This window comes from Pithys albifrons, chromosome 21 (assembly GCF_047495875.1).
Source record: "Pithys albifrons albifrons isolate INPA30051 chromosome 21, PitAlb_v1, whole genome shotgun sequence".
NCBI lineage: Eukaryota > Metazoa > Chordata > Aves > Passeriformes > Thamnophilidae > Pithys > Pithys albifrons.
The window spans coordinates 11,716,526-11,735,354 of NC_092478.1; the positions used below are offsets into that span (position 1 = coordinate 11,716,526).

Below are 18,829 nucleotides of genomic sequence, written 5' to 3' on the forward strand. Positions count from 1 at the left end.
TTATCTAGTGTTTATCTAGTGTTTATCTAGTGTTCTCAAGGGAATTGGGGAATTATAGATAACAACCTAGGTTACCCCCGTCCCCTTTCCCAGGAGCAGGTTGTAACAATAGTGAGGGACTTCACTGGATGAAAATATTTTCCTGGTTCAGATGCTGGTTAAACACATGCAACCCAAAGCTTCTGTGCCTTTCCAAGGCCTGGTGTGGCAGAAGGCTGGATGGGAAGGCTTGGGGGGAATCTCACCTCTTGGGAGGCCTGAAACATCATTCCCCCTTAATGCAAAGGCACTTCAGCTCCGGAGCCAAAGGGACTCATGGGTGCAGGTGCCTGATGCTCAGAAGGGCTGGTTCCCTCAACTGTCCCCACTGCAGCTCAGTGCCACTCCTCTGGCAGCTCTGTACATGGATTTTCACTGCTTTAATCTAAACTAAATGAAGCATTAAAATGTTTCAGATCTCTTGGCATCAAGCACTGGTGACACTGATTTACTGAGCAGCCAAAACCTGACAAGGTCTGTCCAGGGGTGCCCTTCTGCCCTTACTCTTATGTATAGATGCTATTTATCAATACAATATGTAATAAAATAAGTACTTTTAATAGCAAGGCAACACTTTTTATTTTTATTTATAAAGGCCTTGATGGCAGGAATATAGTGTAAAAATCATTGGAAAAACTAAAAGGCATTGATACATATTGGAATATACACTTTTTACATAAATTACATTTATTTATTTATTCTCTCATTTGAGGTTCTTATTCAATATTGAGGTCTAATAGTTAATAGGTCCTGGGATCTGGACGTTTAGACCACCATAGTCTAACATGTACATGTTCATGGGCCATTGCTGAAAGAGAAGGAGAGAAAAAGAAGGCAAAAGTCTCTGTTAGGACACAACACGAAACCATGTGTACATCAAACCTGTCATGTTTCGACACCAGCTGTTGCTCCCACTTTCCAAATAAGAGAAAAGAACCAAGCCCAAACCAAAATACCACTGTGAAACTTGACAAAAAAACTTTCTATTTCTGTGGTGCTTTTGGGGGGAGTTTTATTTTGTATCATCCACAACCAAACCCAAGTCCTGAGGGAGTGCAATTATGAATCTCCCTCATTTTGTTTCCTATTGTTGCAGTTTTATGGCACTCTGGAGCTCTGCATCACTCCTAGGACCAAGCTAGGGGTACACACAGCTCAGATCACAGGGAACCATCAGGTCCTATCAAAAGACACTACAGGCCCAAGACGATGCCATCAGCACCTGTGTTGTAACCCAGGGAGGTGGAGGAATTCACTCAAGCCTGTGTGTGGCTCATGTGTGGCTTCCACAAAAGCTGAGCACCCTCGAGGCACACAGCAGGGATGTGGGAGGGCCCCGAGGGGTGGTGGATACATTGCTCTGCTGACCTCTCTCAGACAAACCTGGCAGAAAAATGTGGCCCCACAGGTGTGTCCCCTCTTTTGCCAAACCTACTTGTGCCATTTTACATCACACTTTATAGTGTTTGTCAGGCAGAGGGAGGTGGTGATGGTTCGAGGAGAACAAAGAGCAGCATCCTGAAGCAGAAAGATAGGTAGGCAGTAACCCCCCTAATATTTGGAAGGCTTTACCACAAGTGAGATCTGATTTGTTGAGGATGTAGATTCCATATTGGAAGAGGAAGAAGAGGAAGACGAGGAAGAGGAAGATACCGAGTTCCCTTCGGAGATTCTCTTCCGCTTCCTTTTGGGAACACTGATGTCCTTCTCTGCAAGGAGAGAGGAAGGCATGAGGTGTACGAGCCCTGCAAGTGGTCCCTGAATGTGGGGTCTCATCCTGCCACTCTGACCTTGCCTCCCACAGAGCACCTCCCTGCAGCGATCTGCTCAGACTCCATGATAGGGCATGGAGCTGCCAGATTTCCTCACATTGAAGCCATGTTTTTCTTGTCAGATCTCCCTTCTTTGCACAGTCATCTATTTTCATAAAACTAATAGGATCATAATTTTCTCTAGGGCTGCTAATTCTGATACATTTGATTAAAGCTGGCTGAGATTTACGGGGGAGACTGGGACAGAGAGAGAAACACATTCCTGGTGATCACAGAAACCTTGTTTCCTTAGAAGTTCAAGTGCGAAACGATGGATCAAATTAAGGGCTTTAACCAGTGAATAAATTGCTCATGGTGAGTAAATTGCTAATGGTAAAGAGATAATCACATCTTCCAGAATATGTGGGAAGTTTGAGACAAACAGCCCAGTCTTCCTGCAGCTCACGGAAGTGGAATCATCTAAGAGGATGGTTTGCTCCCGAACAGATGCTTAGCCTGCTGAGGTAGGATCTTCTCCCCAGCCTGCCCTGGGGATGTGAGATGTTCGAACACCACCTCACAATCCCCATCCATTTTGCCCACGTATTTTCTCTCCTATAGATCTGGGAAAGCCAGAGTTATCTCCTAGCCCTTCCCTCACCTGTTTGTTTGGCCTCGGTGCAGATTTCGGAAAATGGCCTGTGGAAGAGACAAAGGGTGAGTCAGGCAGATGCTGTTGTTTCACCCCATGTGCCTGACCATGCTGGGACACAGCCCAGACCCCAACCCTGAGCTGCCTCCTCCAATACCCCTTTGTGTGGAGAGGGGACTCAGAATATCCTCAGTGCGTCCCAGAGGGAAGCAACCTGAAAGAACTCAGCTGGTCTCTGAGTTTCCTGCCCCCATGATATGTCCCTTCCCAGCATCATCATTCAAACTGCACAAGAAAGAGGGGACAGATCAGCCCTGCTAACTCTTTGTTGGGCCCATCCATGGGTAAGCACCTCCCTGCGGCACAGGAAAGTGGATGCTTGGATGGAGTGGGTCCTCCACAGGTATGTGGTGGCTCTGGTGGCCCTGTGATGAGTTCCCCAGCCCATGGCTGAAGAAGTAAGGACAACACTTAAAGAACAGAAACCTCCACTAACACAAAGCTGGGGCAACTTACTGGAGCTGGTTTATAATCACCATCCGAATGCTCTCCCGTGCCTTCAAGATCTTCTCCAGCCGATGAATGTCGTAGGTATTGGGATTTCTGAAAGGGATATCATCTGGCAACCCGGTAACCTCCACAGCGTCAGGACTGTCCCTGATGAGTTTATAGGGCACCATGACAGGCCGGTTCAAGCCCAGGGCCTCTCCTGTAACAACAAAGCAGAGGACAGTTTTACCCCCACGGGGCTCCAGACCCAACCAACTGAAGGACCAAGAGCCCCAGGGGACTTTGAGAAGCTATGGTTGCTGTGATGCCCAACCTTTGCTGCAGCCACATTCCAGCCAGCCGTTTCACATCTACCTGTCCAATTGATTATCTGCGCTGTTAGCCACCATTTAAATCCTGCCAAAAGCCTCAGGTGCATTCAGAGCACACCCATTGCTGCATTAACACCAGCTTATGGCTGGGCCAGCAGCAGCAGCATGAGAGACAACCCAGGGCAAGGGCCAAATGGGAGAGATTTGCCAATTTCCACTTCTCTCTGGCTGTCAGCAGGTCTGGGGGTCACTGGGATGATCACAGCCATCCCTCATCATCACATCAGATTACATCAGATCACATCACGTCACATCACATGACTCCTGCCCTCTTTTTCAATCAGTTTATCTCTTCGGCCTCCACAACATCCTATGGCAGTGAAACACCACAATTAAATTCCTTGCTGTATTGAAAGCACTTCCTTTCTGTGTGATTAAACCTGCTGCTCACCTCTCTGGGTACCCCTTCACTTCCTGCTTGGTAGGGAGTAGTAAACATCCCTCCCTCCTGTGCTGGTTCTGACTGTAAGAGTCTGCTCCTATCTTGTGTCTCTGCAGCCCAAAGCTTGAAGGTACGAGTGGGCCCTCAGCCACGTTTCTGGCTTTCTTCACAGGGAGTTTGTCCCTGGAGCCCACCTGGTATCTTGTGCTCCGTAACAGTGCCAGGACCATTAGAAAGCATGGATCTGCTGTGGACTCAGCCCTCCCAAGGGGGTGAATGGATAGAGACGCTCAGAGCATGGGCACCAGCCTCCTGGGATCCTGTGCTCATATGCTGGCACCTCCACTGAGACAAATCCACCTTCAAAGCAGCGCACAGACCCTGTGGTGAGCAGCAGCTCAAAATAAACCCGGTTGGGAAAGGTGAGCAGCCTTGACAAGAGGAGATGAGAATGGAGGGCAACAACATTCCCCACTGCTTTGCTATCAGTTTGGCTATTTTCCTTCTCCCTTAGGCAGGTATTCTGGGGATGGAGGCAACACACTGCACTGAAGCTGTTGGGTGCCACTGAGCTGTAAAGCCCTGGGGACTCACAGGCTGACAAATAACTACACTTACACAAGCTGTGCCCCTGTGATGGTGAGGGGACAGCCACAAGCAGGGGCAGCCCCACCTGCAGTGTCAAGATCAAGATACTACTTGGGCTCCTACACTCCCCACCCTCAGCTATTCCTGCTGCTGCTTTTCCCAAGGACAGGTGGAAGGAGAGGTTTGCTGGGTGGCACAAGAAGCCTGCAGACGGAATTTTTGCATCTTCAGTCTTCTGCCCTCCTTTTCTGCAGCAGCTCCAGCAAGCTGTTCCCCTCACGTGCTGTATGTCAGGATGGGGTTTCAGCCTTGCTCCTAGCCTGGCAGGCAGGGGATGGCACAGGGCAGCACACTTGGTACACACACCATGGCTCACACCAGATTAGGACATGTTAAAATGCGTCAAAGGCTGACAGCAGACTGAATCCTTCTTCTCTTGCCAAGGATGAGCTGTCAAAAAGGTCACAGTTTCACCTGCCAGGAGCAAGACACAGGAATGTCCCCAGGGACAGGCTGTAATGTGGAGCAGCACGATGGAACCTGCACTGCAGCAGCTGCCGTGTGCTTGAGCTATAAATAGTGGCCTTTGGTGGAATTAATTTTAACTACAGCTGCTGTCAGCAAACCCAGGCTCTCTCTGTGATGCATGCAGGTGGAGACTCACCATATTTTTCATTGAAAAGCTCTTTCACTTGCTCTCGGAGAATCACCTTCTCTCCGAGCCTGTTGGCATCATCCTCATCTGCAAAAGCAAGGCCAGGCATGAACACACCTTATTTCCTTCTGAGCCCCTGGAAAACTAATACTCCTGCCACAACACAGGAGGGTGTCCCTGTCCCTATGCCCCAGCATGGGCTGGGGACACGTCAGAGGTGCTGCTCTGTCCTTGCACCCTTGTGAGGCCTTTTAGAACTGTACAAAGCAGCTCTAAAATGCTGACATCTTCAGGAGGCTCCAGGACAAACAACTGGGGTCAGTACTGCTACCCTTTGGTACTTTTTTCCCCCACATGTATGAAACACCAAGTGAACGAACCTTATCTGCCTCTTGCTGGGGTCACCCCTCCAGCCCTGAGCCAGTTGCAGGACCAGCTCAGTGGGATCTCCTCCCTACATTCTCTCCTCCCAAAGAGGACCCTCACTACACCCAAGGCAGGCACTTGTCACCCCATCCGGCAAGCCATCATGGTAGACATCATGGAATACCTGAATGGTTTGAGTTGAAAAGGACCTTAAAGACCATGCAGCTCCAACTCCCTTCCATGGGCTGGGTTATCTCCCACTACCCCAGGTTGCACCAAGCCCTGTCCAACCTTGCCTTGAACACTTCCAGGAATGGGGCAGGCACAGCTTCTCTGGGCAACCTGTACCAGGGCCTGCCTACCCTCACAGGGAGGAATTTCTTCCCAATATTCCACCTAACGCTGCCCTCTGCCAATGTGAAGCCATTCTGCCTTGTCCTGTCCCTCCAAGTACTTATTCAAAGTTTGTCTCCAGCTCTCTCAGAGCCCTCTTTAGGTATTGGAAGGGGCTCTAAGGTCTCCCTGGAGCCCCCTCTTCTCAGGGTGAACACCCCCAGCTTTCTAGCTACTCTATACAGCAGAGGTGCTTCTTTATGGCCTCCTCTGGACTCATTCCGACAGATTCAGGTCTGTCTTGTGTTGGGGCCCCAGAACTGGATGCAGTGCTCCAGGTGGAGGTCTCATGGTGGGTTTTTATAGCATCAAGGTCCAAGCCCTGCAAACCTTGTCACGAGGAATCCAAGCATCCTTTGCCCGCAGTCTGCAGCTATCTAGTTTCATTTTAAACAATCACGTGATTATGATTTTTGATTATTCTAAGCAATCACAGGATTTTTGTTATGACTTTAAGCAAACAAAGGACTGGCAGTTTTGTTTTAAACACAACCTGAAAACCCACCAGGAGTTCCTGACCCCCTTCATGGGACTGAGTCCAACACTCAGCACCCCCAGCAGAAACACTCCCATCCCACACCTCGCCCACCCTGCTGCTGCAGGTGCTGGAGAGAAGCTGTCACCCTTAATTTTCCACATCCCGCTATTGAGAGGCACAGCCTCAAAAAAGCCTCTTCTCCACCTGGAAAACAATTGTTTTGCCTGGATATAACTAGGAAAAAGCAAAAAGAAATTTCTGCAAAGAAACCGCAGATCCACATTGTGCTTCAAATCCAGAAGGAGCAAGAAAGCAGCTTGAATGGCATGGAGCAAAAAATAAAGAGAAGAGGTGAAAACTCAAATGTTGCCAAAGAGCTCTGACTTCAAGGTGATGCCTTGCAGAGCTGCTCCAGAGGTGACAGTGGGCCAGTGGGGGCCAACTCTGTGGGCTCCCTCTGTGACTTCCTTGTCATCAATGCTCAGTTTCTGGGCTGTACATGCACATCTATATGGATGTGTAGATGGTAGCAGACAAAGAAACACCAAAATTCAGTGTTCTCATTCATTTAATTCTCCGGGACTGAAAAAGGTAGCAGCTCTTTCCTTTCTGCTCATGCCTCAAGCAACCTGAGTGCCAGAAATAAGATCCCAAGGGGTTTTTTCCACCTTGCAGTGGGCAGTACTCACGAATTCTCATCCAAGGATGGAAACAAATATCATGAAAAACCTGGAACTGAGCATGCATAACAGAGAAGCCAAAGAGGAGGCTCTGGCCAGTGGCACTGCTTCCTGGGGACCTGCCCCTCTGTCCCAAGGCAAATGAGATCTCCATGTCTCCTTGACTTTACCCATTTGGATTTGGGAATTAACTCAAAGAAGCCACTGGTGCTCCTGAAGTGTCCTGAGTCCTTCACATAAAGCAGGTTTATCCATGCTGTGGTTTCAGCTCTGTGTTGTCTTTTTTTTTTTTAAAAAAAAGGTAACCAGTTGATTTTTTGCCTCCACTCCTCCTTGCCTGAAACCAGGACCCCTGGACTACATAGGCACTTACATACAAGTGGTCACATTTTTAAAGCACCATTGGCTTTTTTCCTGTAGGACTTCTCAGAACCTGATGTTTCTTTGAAAAACAGCAAGTTATATTTAGTAATTATTAAAACTGGGGTTCAGGTGTTTGCTGTTGGACAACAGGATCCAAACTGCTGCCTATTCTTCTAGTGACTCAATCCCCCCATACAAAATGAAATCCAACGTATCCCATGGATAAACAATGGTTCTGTCTGTATTCATGATGGCCCATGCAGAGCCTTGATCTTGGTAGTGAAGCCACACCATCCTAACAGCATCCTTGAGTGCTGCTCCAGGCTATGCCTACCCTCCACTGGGCTACTGCGCAAGGAGTAACAACCTCCTGTTACCCAAACAAGTGTCATGAAGCCTGTTTAGTCAGGAAAACTGCCACTGCCCAAGACATGCTACTGAGAAGCTGGCTCAGATCCCTTCTGCAGACAGTCCCAGACACATCAAACAAACACCCAGCAGGACAGGATGCTTTCAACAGCCAGGATATGGCTCTGAATCCTAAGAGAATTCTTTCCCCTTCCAGCTTACATGGCTGCAAACCAGTTACACCCCTGTGCAAACCCAGAATAAACCTGCTGTCTTTAATGAGGCTATTCTGCAGTAACTCAGGTTTAAATGTAGATAGAATTACCTCATATACATGTTTTCAAAATGGAGCTATAAACTCGCAGGAGCAGCAATTAACACCTAGACACGCAGCCAGAATCCCAACTGATGCCACTATGGCTGGATCTGCCATACCTATGCCTTGTCCTGCCCTGTGTACAGGCAGCGAGCTCTTACTTACTCCTGTACATCAGTCTGTATCTTAAAACCCCCAGCCTTCATGGCTGCACACCAACCCTGGCCCAGAGTATGCGTTAAAGGCAAGCAAAAAAAAAAACCCCAGGCCAAATACATGCAAGCTCTCCTTGTGAATGGTAAGTGGATTTTTAATATATTAATTGATGGGACACATGGATGAGCTGAGAATGTGGCAGGTTAGTTTGGCTGGAGCAGAACTGGCATTCATGCCCAGGGACTACAGCAACAGTGCTTAGAAATGCAGAGAGGATTAATAACAACAATAAAACACTGTATCAGTCCGTTTGGGATATCACAGGGAAACAGAGCAGAGAGGAAAAAACAATACCTGAAATTTGGGGGTTTAGACATTTTCATCCCCTTATTAAAATGCAAGTGCATTTCTTGTCTGCTACCATCTACGATGCATCAACTGAGCTACGTACCATTCAAGGCAGCGTAGGCTTTTTCCAAGGATGTTATCCGTCTAGGGGCTACAGCGCAAGTTAAAGGAAGACAAAAAAAAGAAAAGAAAGAAAAAGAGAGGCATGAGTGCTGCAGCTTGGTTTCTTTGTCGCAAACAAAAGCAAACCCCAGGATGACAGTGTCCCTAGCAGCTTAAAATTACTCGGGTCCTGAGGCCCCTTGGCACAGAGACATTTTCGGTAGCTTAAGTAATTGCTAAGTGAGTTATGTAGTGGTGAGCTGGGCTCTCCACCTTGCACCAGGGCCTGCTTCGTTTGGAAGGTGCTAGAGCCCGCAAGCATCCCTTGTAGTATGCCACATTCCTGGAACAGCTTGAGGTCCACACATGTCCAGGGATGCACAACCTCATGGCAGCATTTATGGCATGTGCCAGAGCAGCAGTGGCTGTGCTGTTTGACTATTCAGTCACCAGAGGAGTGAAAAAAATCGAGAGGTTAAAGCAGATGAAAAACAAACAGGGAACTTGAGTCAGTTCTGCAGCAATGGGGGAAAATGGGAGAAAAAGGTATCCCTAAGGAAAGGCTAGTGCTTGCCACTGACTCCAAAGTAATGAGCAGTAGCAAAAATAAATTAATTTCCTAAGGAAAACTGCAGGGATGGGTCTCGGACCAGGATTTCCATGATGGGCAAAAGGAGGAATGAATCATAGAATCATAGAATTGATTGGGTTGGAAAAGACCTCCGAGATCATCAAGTCCAACCCTTGGTCCAACTCCAAGATCATAGCACTCAGTGCCATGGCCAAGCTCAGTATAAAAACCTCCAGGGATGGTGAATCCACCACCTCTCTGGGCAGGCCATTCCAATGCCTGAGCACTCTTTCTCCAAAGAATTTTTTTTTGATCTCCAACTTAAATTTCCCCTGGCAGAGCTTGAGCCCATCGTGCCCCCTTGTCCTATTGCTGAGTGCCTGGGAGAAGAGACCAACCCCCACCTGGCCAGAACTTCCCTTCAGGTAGTTATAGACAGTGATGAGGTCACCTCTGAGCCTCCTCTTCTCCAGGCTAAACAACCCCAGCTCCCTCAGCCCCTCCCCATAGGACTTGTGCTCCAGTCCCTTCACCAGCCTTGTTGCTCTTCTCTGGATCCACTCCAGCACCTCAATATCTTTCCTGAACTGAGGGGCCCAGAACTGAACACAACACTCAAGGTGTGGCCTCACCAACGCAGAGTACAGGGGAAGGGTCACTGCTGGCCACGCTGTTTTTGATACAGGCCAGGATCCCATTGGCCTTCTTGGCCACCTGGGCACACTGTTGGCTCACAGAATCATAGAATCGATTGGGTTGGAAAAGACCTCCAAGATCATCAAGTCCAACGCTTGGTCCAACTCCAGTCCCTTTACCAGATCATGGCACTCAGCGCCACGTCCAATCTGCATTTAAAAATCTCTAGGGATGGTGAATCCACCACCTCTCTGGGCAGCCCATTCCAATGCCTGATTACTCTCTCTGTAAAGAATTTTTTTTCTGATATCCAACTTAAATTTCCCCTGGCAGACCTTAAGCCCGTGCCCCCTTGTCCTATTGCTGAGTGCCTGGGAGGAGAGACCAGCCCCCACCTGGCTATAACTTCCCTTCAGGTAGTTACAGACAGTGATGAGGTCACCTCTGAGCCTCCTCTTCTCCAGGCTAAACAACCCCAGCTCCCTCAGCCTCTCCCCATAGGGCTTGTGCTCCAGTCCCTTCACCAGCTTTGTTGCTCTTCTCTGGACCCACCCCAGTACCTCAATATCCTTTCTGAACTGAGGGGCCCAGAACTGAACACAACACTCAAGGTGTGGCCTCACCAGCAGAGAGTACAGGGGAAGGGTCACTGCCCTGGTCCTGCTGGCCACGCTATGTTTGATACAGGCCAGGATCCCATTGGCCTTCTTGGCCACCTGGGCACACTGTTGGCTCATGTTGAGCTTCCTGTCAATTAGTACCCCCAGGTCCCTCTGCCTGGCTGCTCTCCAGCCACTCTGTGCCCAGCCTGGAGCGCTGCAGGGGGTTGTTGTGGCCAAAGTGCAGGACCCGGCACTTGGCCTTATTGAACTTCATCCCATTGGAATCAGCCCATCCCTCAAGTCTCTCCAGATCCCTCTGCAGAGCCCTCCTGCCTTCCAGCAGGTCGACACTCCCTCCCAACTTGGTGTCATCAGCAAATTTGCTGATGATGGACTCAATCCCCTCATCTAAATCATCAATTAAATGTTAAACAGGACTGGACCCAACACAGACCCCTGGGGAACACCACTAGTGACCAGCTGGATGCAGCTCCATTCACCAGCACTCTCTGGGCCTGACCCTCCAGCCAGCTCCTAACCCAGGAGAGGGTGCACTTGTCCAAGCCATGGGCTACCAGCTTTTCCAGGAGTATATTATGGGAGACAGTGTCAAAGGCCTTGCTGAAGTCCAGACAGACACATGCAGAGCCTTCCCCTCATCCAGCAGGTGGGTCACCTGATCGTAAAAAGAGATCAGGTTGGTCAGACAGGACCTGCCCCTCCTAAACCCATGCTGGCTGGGTCTAATCCCTTGTCCATCCTGAAGGTGCTGTGTGATTGTACTCAGGATGATCTGCTCCATAACCCTGCCAGGCACCGAGGTCAGGCTGACAGGTCTGGAGTTGCCAGGGTCAGCCTTGCAGCCCTTCTTGTGGACTGGGGGGACATTCGACAACTCCCAATCATCTGGGACCTCCCCAGAGAGCCAGGACTGTTGGAAGATGATGGACAGTGGCTTGGCAAGCTCTTCTGCCAGCTCCCTCATCACCCTGGGATGGATCCCGTCTGGTCCCATAGACTTGTGAGGATCCAGCTCATCTTGCTGAAGTCACAGCCACGGGGACAGCTGGTGGGGAGGTTGGGGCTGCAGCACCACGGTGAGGAAGGGGCTCAGCGGGGAGGCTCTTGCTGCCAAACTGCAATGCACTGGCACTGGCAAACTGGAGGCGACTGAGGAGAGAGCAGGAGCATGTGTCCAAATTTCCTAAACAGAGTCATAAGCAATCTGAAGTAGCTCAAAATACATGTTCCACATTTCAGACAGGCTCAGGAAAGCAGCCACTGCAGCACTGCACTCTGCCGATTCCCTGTGTGGGGGAGGAAAGCCCTGTGGTTCAGCAGCATCAAAGGAAGAGAAAAACATGGGGTTCTGCCCAGGGTAGCTGCACACACTGAGGTTTGGGTGCAGACCTCAGGCCCTCATGAACTGGGGCACTGAGCCAGGGCTGTGCAACCCTGGGCTGCAGGAGGACAAATCCTGCCATGAGTCGCTGCAGCACTGCCAACTCGCTGTCACACAGCAGGATCCTGCCTGAAAAGAAGTGATGCTCTCTGCAGCCTGGTCCCCCAAATCCCTGGTGACACTCTGCCTGTGTGGGCACCCTGTGGGCAGCACTTATGCAAAGGGGAAGAGATGTAGATGGATTATACTGATGCTGGGAAAGCCAAGCTAGAATCCAGGCCAAGAGGCAACAAGGTCCTGGCCTGACTTCTGCAAGCAGGAATGCAGACAAGAGTGCAAACAGACTACAAGCAGCGAGGTAGAGAAACATATGGCAGCATCTTTCCAATATGGATCAGAACGAGTTTAGGAAGGGCAGCATGGCATTTCCTTTGGTTGGCAGTAACTCAAAGGCATTTGCAGCATTTCAGGGGAAGATTTCAAGGTGCTCTTCATGCTGGTTAAGAAAGAGAACTAAAATTTCTTGTCCTGCTAACCCACATGGGCTGCTCAGCCTTCCCCACCCCAGCAGGCTAAGGGCCACTGTACTGTGAGGTATGGAGCACAACCCAAAGTGCTGGACCACAGCCAGGATGAAACAGCACCCATCTGACTGTGTGACAGTCACCCTGAAAAACTGGGGAGGGGTGTCTGTGAAGGATACGACAGGATATGAGGGTGGCGAGGAGCAGGAGGGGAGGTAAAAGCAAAGTGATTATGAGGGCTGAGATGAGGTGGGTGATGGTGCTGCCTTCTCAAAAACAAGAGGATGCCACACACACAAGCAAATGGGAAAAGGAGACCAAAATTAGGGAAAGAAAAAGGTGAGTGGAATCACAAACAGGCTTTGAAGTTCCACAGCTACTCACACTACCTTGCTTGAATTTAAACCTTCGTAATTACAAATATATATAAATGTATATGTATGCTCAACCTGCTTGAATTTTCACCTTCAGACTAGAAACAGTGAAAAATAATTCACCCCGGGCCTGACTGCTCCCACGAGGAGTTAAACAGGGCAGATGGGTGAAGGGAGATAGACATCGACCTCAAAAATCAACCTGGTGATGGAGCAAGATGTGCTCAGCCCCCCATCACTGCTTTCCTCTTATCTTTTTTTCTTTCTAAGAGTTTCCAATGCAATACACATCTCATCAAAGTCTTGAGGAGGAATGTGCTCGTGATTAAAAAAAATATCTAAAAAGGATGCCTGGATGTGTGGTTTTTTTAATTAAAGAACACTGCCTGCCCTAGTTTATTAATTGGACTATAGGAAATAAGCTATCAGGGTGGTAGGGAGCTTGGGGAATAGGACAGGTGGAGCTGGTGTACATTTTCAATCAAAGCACATAAAAATTAACATAGAGAAAGATTTTTTTGTATGTGTGCTAGATTACTTATGCTTGATATTTTTTTTTCAAAGGCTCATATTAAGTCAGCTTTGTATCTCTGTGCCTCAGGAAGGAAGAAAAGAAAGAATAAGCAGTGTGTTAATAGCACTGGAGCTTCATCTCTGCTCACTCACTCCTGTTTATGCTGAAAGATCACTCTGCTTTCAAAAAGGGGTTTTGAAGGTCTTTTTGCAGAGCAGAGACCAGACTCTTTTAGCTGTGTGGAGAGAAGACATTGGAAATCAAAACAAAAATGTCTGGATGCCAGGAGGGTTGTGCTTCTGGGTTAAAGCCCTTCGGGGGGCCAGGCATGTGAAGTGCTGGCAGCAGTGGCCTCAGGGCCATTGTCCCACCTTTGAGAGGCTGCAAACTTGCACTATGGAAGGGTTTTTTTCCAAACACTAGCCTCATGGCCCCCAAAATCCATCTTCTGCAAACAGCATCCCTGAAGGCACAGGGGCCCCAGCTGCTTCTATACCAGCAGCTTCCCCTGTTCCCGTTTCCCATTAGAGGGGAGATAACATCTCAAAGGATAAATAACACATTAATTTGAGAAGAAAGCATGTGAAGTGCTCAGATCATACTGAAATCCTTTTATCTGTTTCTGTTGCACTGAAAAAATGAAGGTCCATAAAAGAGAGAGATCCATGGTCTTGCACTTGTTGGGAATGTTCTTTGAAATGCAGGAGGTGCACAGCTTTAAAGCAAATTAAACACTGTAATTTAACCTAAGGGCAACTAAAAGCACTATAAAGTGATTTTTAAAAAATTATGTTAAATTTTCCCTTTTTCTTAAAATGTGTACTTATCATCTGATTTTTGGCCAAAATGGTCCACAAAACCTGTTAACTTTCCCTACACTTATAAAGTCACCTCCTAGGCTTTCCAGCTTTTAAAGACTTCTGCAATGCCATCCTGCTTGGGAGAAACTATTGCTTTTGTTTTAACTCTCCTCTGTGAAATAAAAGTGATTTCCATAGATTTTGTTTTAATGCCAAGCACACTGCTGCTCTTCATTTTACATGGCAGGGCTTCACTACACAAGATTGAGGTAAAAATGACACTTCAGTTTAAATGTTTAGTGATCTTTGGCTAGTTGGAAATCATTTGCTTTGTTAAGGGAGATGAAAAGCGATCAAAGCCAAGGCAGTGATTGTACCACTATGTTGCCACCATCCACTTTGGTGTAATGGGGTGGAAAAGCAAATGAAAGGTTAATTACTGACAACAGGGATTTTCTGGGGGGCAAAATACAGACAGCTCTTTTTTGGAGGAGACATTCCAGTGGTAGTCTGACTATTAGAAAATAATTATAACTCCTGGAATTATCTCTGAAGATTTGGCAAGTATGGGAAATAGTCTATAACAAACTGAGATGTCAAGTAAGTAAAACACCTCAGCTGTGACTGCTCTTATTTAAAACCTCAGTGGGAGGAGAAGAAGTGAAGCACTGAGCCTGACAGGGATGCTGTGACCTGCTGAGCCTACTCAGGGTACCACAATAACACGCAATAAAATATATCTTTAGGTTTGCAGTAGAAGGGCCAGTCTGTGGGGGAGCATTCAGCTGGAGAAGGAGGGAAAAAATGTTGTATATCGAAAGGAAAATCAGTTTCCTTTCCATCTCTGTTAGCAGGCTACCCAGTCAAGGTAGCACATTGAAGTATTTGCCTTCTGATGTGCTCCTTTGTTAATGATGTGATTTGTGCCAGATCAGTATCTGTTAATGTAATTATACTGATTATGGCTGGGGATGGGAAGGCAAGATGTGGCTGGAGGAGTGGATACATAGCCATGTAATTCTGTGGAAAACAAGACTTCTGCAAAACTCGCATTTCACCAAGGGCTGGTTTAAGGTCTGGCCAATGTGAGCTGGCACCTTGCTGCTTAGAGCCAAAAGAGAGGTCTAAGGTCAAGGTCTGCAGAGGTCTTGAGGGATCATTGGCTTCAACCCTACACAGGGATGCAGAGGGTGAACACAAGGACAATCCCTGAATTTTTCTGACAGCTCACCTTTTGTTAGAGCTTTAACACCTTTCTGTTGTTCCAAATAAGGGCATATAAATGTTTTCCTCTCTCCCATATTTGTCTTTCCTAAAGTGTGCAATCACCATGGAGGTTGGCCAAGGAAAGGGGAAGCCATGAATAAAGATGACAAGGTTCTTTGCACCCAACTGTGTTCTTCCAACATTTGTAATTACAAACATTTAAAACCTAGACAGGTTTTTATCCATGTTTCTGATGGCAGCTCATTTTTCCAGGCAGCCTAGTAGTGAGAGACAAAGCTACTGCAGAGATACATGGTGAAGGACATGGCTCTGGGATGGTGCTATGAGCAGCTGTGTATGGAGTGCATCCCAGACACCCTGTCCTCTCCTATGCCATGTCTTCCCCAGTGTAACCACACATGGAATGCCCACAAGATGGAGTGGGCTTTCAGTACCACACTGCTGCAGCCCAACATGGACCCTTTGCGGTTAATCATCCCTTCCCATGATCCTCCCTTGCCACCAAACCTGCCAACTCATTGCAATGCAGATTTATTTTAAGAAAAAGCTTAAGAAAGTGGGTGCTTTCTTAAATAGAAAACAGACCTCTGCCCTAGATTAGCTCTTGAAAAATGCCATCATTTCAAGGAAACACCAGCAGCACCAATGGGTGATGCTAAGGCCCGTTGTCTCAGGCAACAAATGCAGCTAAACAACAACAAAACCAAAGTAGGAAGCCCAGGAAAGTGAATCAGGCCAACCTTCCTTCAGCTGATAAAATTATTGCTTGCCATCCACAGTTTACAATTCCCTGACCACCACTAAACACCTGACAAATGTATTGCTTAGGCAAAAAGGTAAAATCTCTTACCAGGTTTGGGGATTAGTCCTTGAAAAGGCCTGTGAAAAATAAGGAAAAAAGGAGATTTAAAATGAAATGGGACTGAGAAGCCAGGACTCATGGACTGAACACCCTCCTATGGCCCAGGGAAGGCTGGGAATCAGCCTGTCCTTCACATGCTGTGGCACGACTTGTGGGGGACCAGCAGGAGCTCTGTGGGGATGAGGTCCCTGCTTGGGGCAGTATGTTCCCTGTTGGTAAGAAGACAGGCAGCATGGTCCAGCAAGAGGGTGATGGAGCCAGTCCTAAGTCCACTTTTTTCCCTGTGTCACCTTAGTGTGATACATAATTAAGGTGCTTTTCCCCTCCCACCTGTGTCCATTCCCTTTGGGTGTGAAATCCAGAGGGCAATGCCATGAACAGGCAGAGTTAAAGCACCGCCCTGCACTAGGAACAATCTGTCTCATGCCTCCTGAAAAAGGGATTAGGATTTCTCTGCCTGCACATCAATTGCATCAAGCACCTTTTTCTCCTGTCAGTGCCTTCCTCACCATCTCCTTGGGCAGCTGAAGGGAGGAAAGAGCAGGAGTGTCTATTTTGTGATGGTCCCCTTCTTTCTGTTGACCCTAGCTGTCAACTCAATTGCTGCCTTGGGGAGCTGGAGGCATTTACAGACCTGCCCCAACGGGCTGCAGGGCAGGGAGTGCATTTAGGCGGGCTTCCTCCTCTGCCCCTCTGTGGGGCAGCTGACACTTCTGGTCATGTACCTCGTCACGGTGAACTTGATTTTATCAGCGACAGCCAGTATCCTCTCCAGGTTCTGTGAGCCGAAGGTGCAGGGTTTTCTGAACGGGATCCCGGGGGGCAACCCCTCTATAATCACCGACCCTGGATTGCTCTTGATCCGCTTGTATGGCACTTGCACAGGGTATTTAATCCCCAAGGCCTCACCTGGGATGGAAGTGAGCAGTAAGTAAACAGTGAGTCTGTGGGATACCAGGGATGTTATTTCTGCTGCAGTTCTGGCTCCATCCCTACCCCCACCAAGGCACAGCACAGGCTGCTTGAGGCACCAGGTCAGCATTAGATCAAGGACAAACATTTCCAGGCTGCCTCCACGATGGCAGGAAGGGGTCCCAAGACAGGCACACGTGCAGCAGAGTTGGTGGGGCTGAGGAGAGGCACAATGATGCCCGTGCACTGCAGTGGGATGGATGAAATGCTGCTGCTCTTTGCTTTGGAACATTATTTGGAGATAACTCCATAGGCATGTTCCCTCTCTGAGGTCTGGCTGCAGGACTGCAGCTACACACTTCCTTGCAAGTACCTGGAAACCTGCACAAGTCCTACCCTTTCTGAGAAAAGGGGTGTCCTGGTTCTGGCCAGGACAGGGTTAAGCTTTGCAGTAGGCAGGAAGGGACACAGCTAGGACCCTGAGGTTATTAGGGCACAATGTTGCTTGGTCTGTTCACCTGCTTGTGGTACCTTACCCTGTATATACACCCGTATATGAATCATGTGCTCCTCACAGTGCTCTTTTTCAGAGCAGGGGGAGGGATCAGAATTGCTTTGTTGCTGTACTGTGGGATATCCTCATGATAAGATCAAAAGCAATAAGGGTCATTTGGGACATGTGTTCAGTGTTGCTCTCCTGCCCTGCCCTTGGATGCTACCTCAGGGAATTCTTTAATAATCATATTCAGCCTGTGGGGGAAAAGGGAGAATGATTTTCCCCAGCTTTTCATCCCTTTTTTCTCCCTCAGGCCTGTTATAACAGCCTCTAAGAATTTTAATTCCCTTTGAATGTTATGGAAAGCATGTTCTTGTTGCTAGATCTGTCAAGTCTCCTCAGTGCTGTCCACACCACAGTTAGAGTTACAAAAGAGATTTTAAGGAGGGTCTTTCAGAGACAAACCCAGAGGGTGGATAGTCATGAATGGTGGGAAAAAATGGGCCAGTTTTTGAAGGTCTACTTTGCTCCAGTAGTCTAAAAGTTCACCTCTGAACAACTACAGGACCTGGATAAAGTGGCAGAATATTTGAAAGAAAAATGCTGTGCTGTGCCTGTGCTGTGCCTATTCCAGAGAGGCATAAAGTTACGTGATGTGCTGGGCCCTGGCTACTATTTATCAGACACTGCTTGATACTAGACAGACCTTGGGGGGAGAAGAAGGAAAGCAGACCAAGAGGCCACTCAAACTGCAGGTGAACCAGAGGAACAACCTGTGCCAGGACCAGCAGCCCCTATACAGAAGAAGAAATCCAAGACAAAATCAGTTCACTTAGTGAGGAATGAAGAGGAAGCAGAGCCCTCAGAACAGGAGGAAGAAACATGGCCAAAGATAATCACCCGATCCCTGGGTGAGCTGCAAGATGTGTAAAAAGATTTCAGCTGCCAGTCAGGAGAGCCCCTGGTGATCCGGCTACTCCACTGTTGGGATATTGTGGCCCATGATATGGAACTAGGTGGTAGTGAAGCCAAGCAACAGGGTTGGATCCCTGTCCCAGGATGTGGGCATTGACAAGGGGATTGGGAAGAGGACAGAAACTCTCAGCCTCTGGAGGCAAGTCCTGTCAAGCATGAGGGAAAGGTGTTCTTTCAAGGGTGATCTAATAGGTGGAGGAACACCATGGAGAAAGGTATCCAGTACCTGAGAGCATCAGCTGTGCTGGAGGTACTCTATAGAGATCCAAATAAGGAGCAGTCCCCTGTAGACCCAGATGAGGTCCAGTGCACACAATGCATGTGGCAGAAGTTTGCACAGAGCGTGCCATCATCACGCACAAACTCATTGTCCCAGTATGGACCAGAATCCCTGCTCTTGGGAGCAAGCGCCCCACTGCTTGAGAGGGAAGATATA

The 18,829-nt window shown here is 48.3% G+C and overlaps 1 protein-coding gene across 1 annotated transcript in view; it reads right to left on the bottom strand.

Annotated features, from left to right (window-relative positions):
* Positions 1-611: 611 nt before the first annotated feature.
* GTF2IRD1 (GTF2I repeat domain containing 1) overlaps positions 612-18,829 on the bottom strand; it is a 72,532-nt gene continuing 54,314 nt past the window's right edge. The window contains 8 exon segments of the mRNA XM_071574989.1: positions 612-847; positions 1,612-1,748; positions 2,452-2,489; positions 2,959-3,151; positions 4,958-5,035; positions 8,500-8,547; positions 15,999-16,027; positions 16,736-16,919. Of these exon segments, the coding sequence (XP_071431090.1) occupies positions 773-847; positions 1,612-1,748; positions 2,452-2,489; positions 2,959-3,151; positions 4,958-5,035; positions 8,500-8,547; positions 15,999-16,027; positions 16,736-16,919 (782 nt within the window). The 3' untranslated portion in view covers positions 612-772.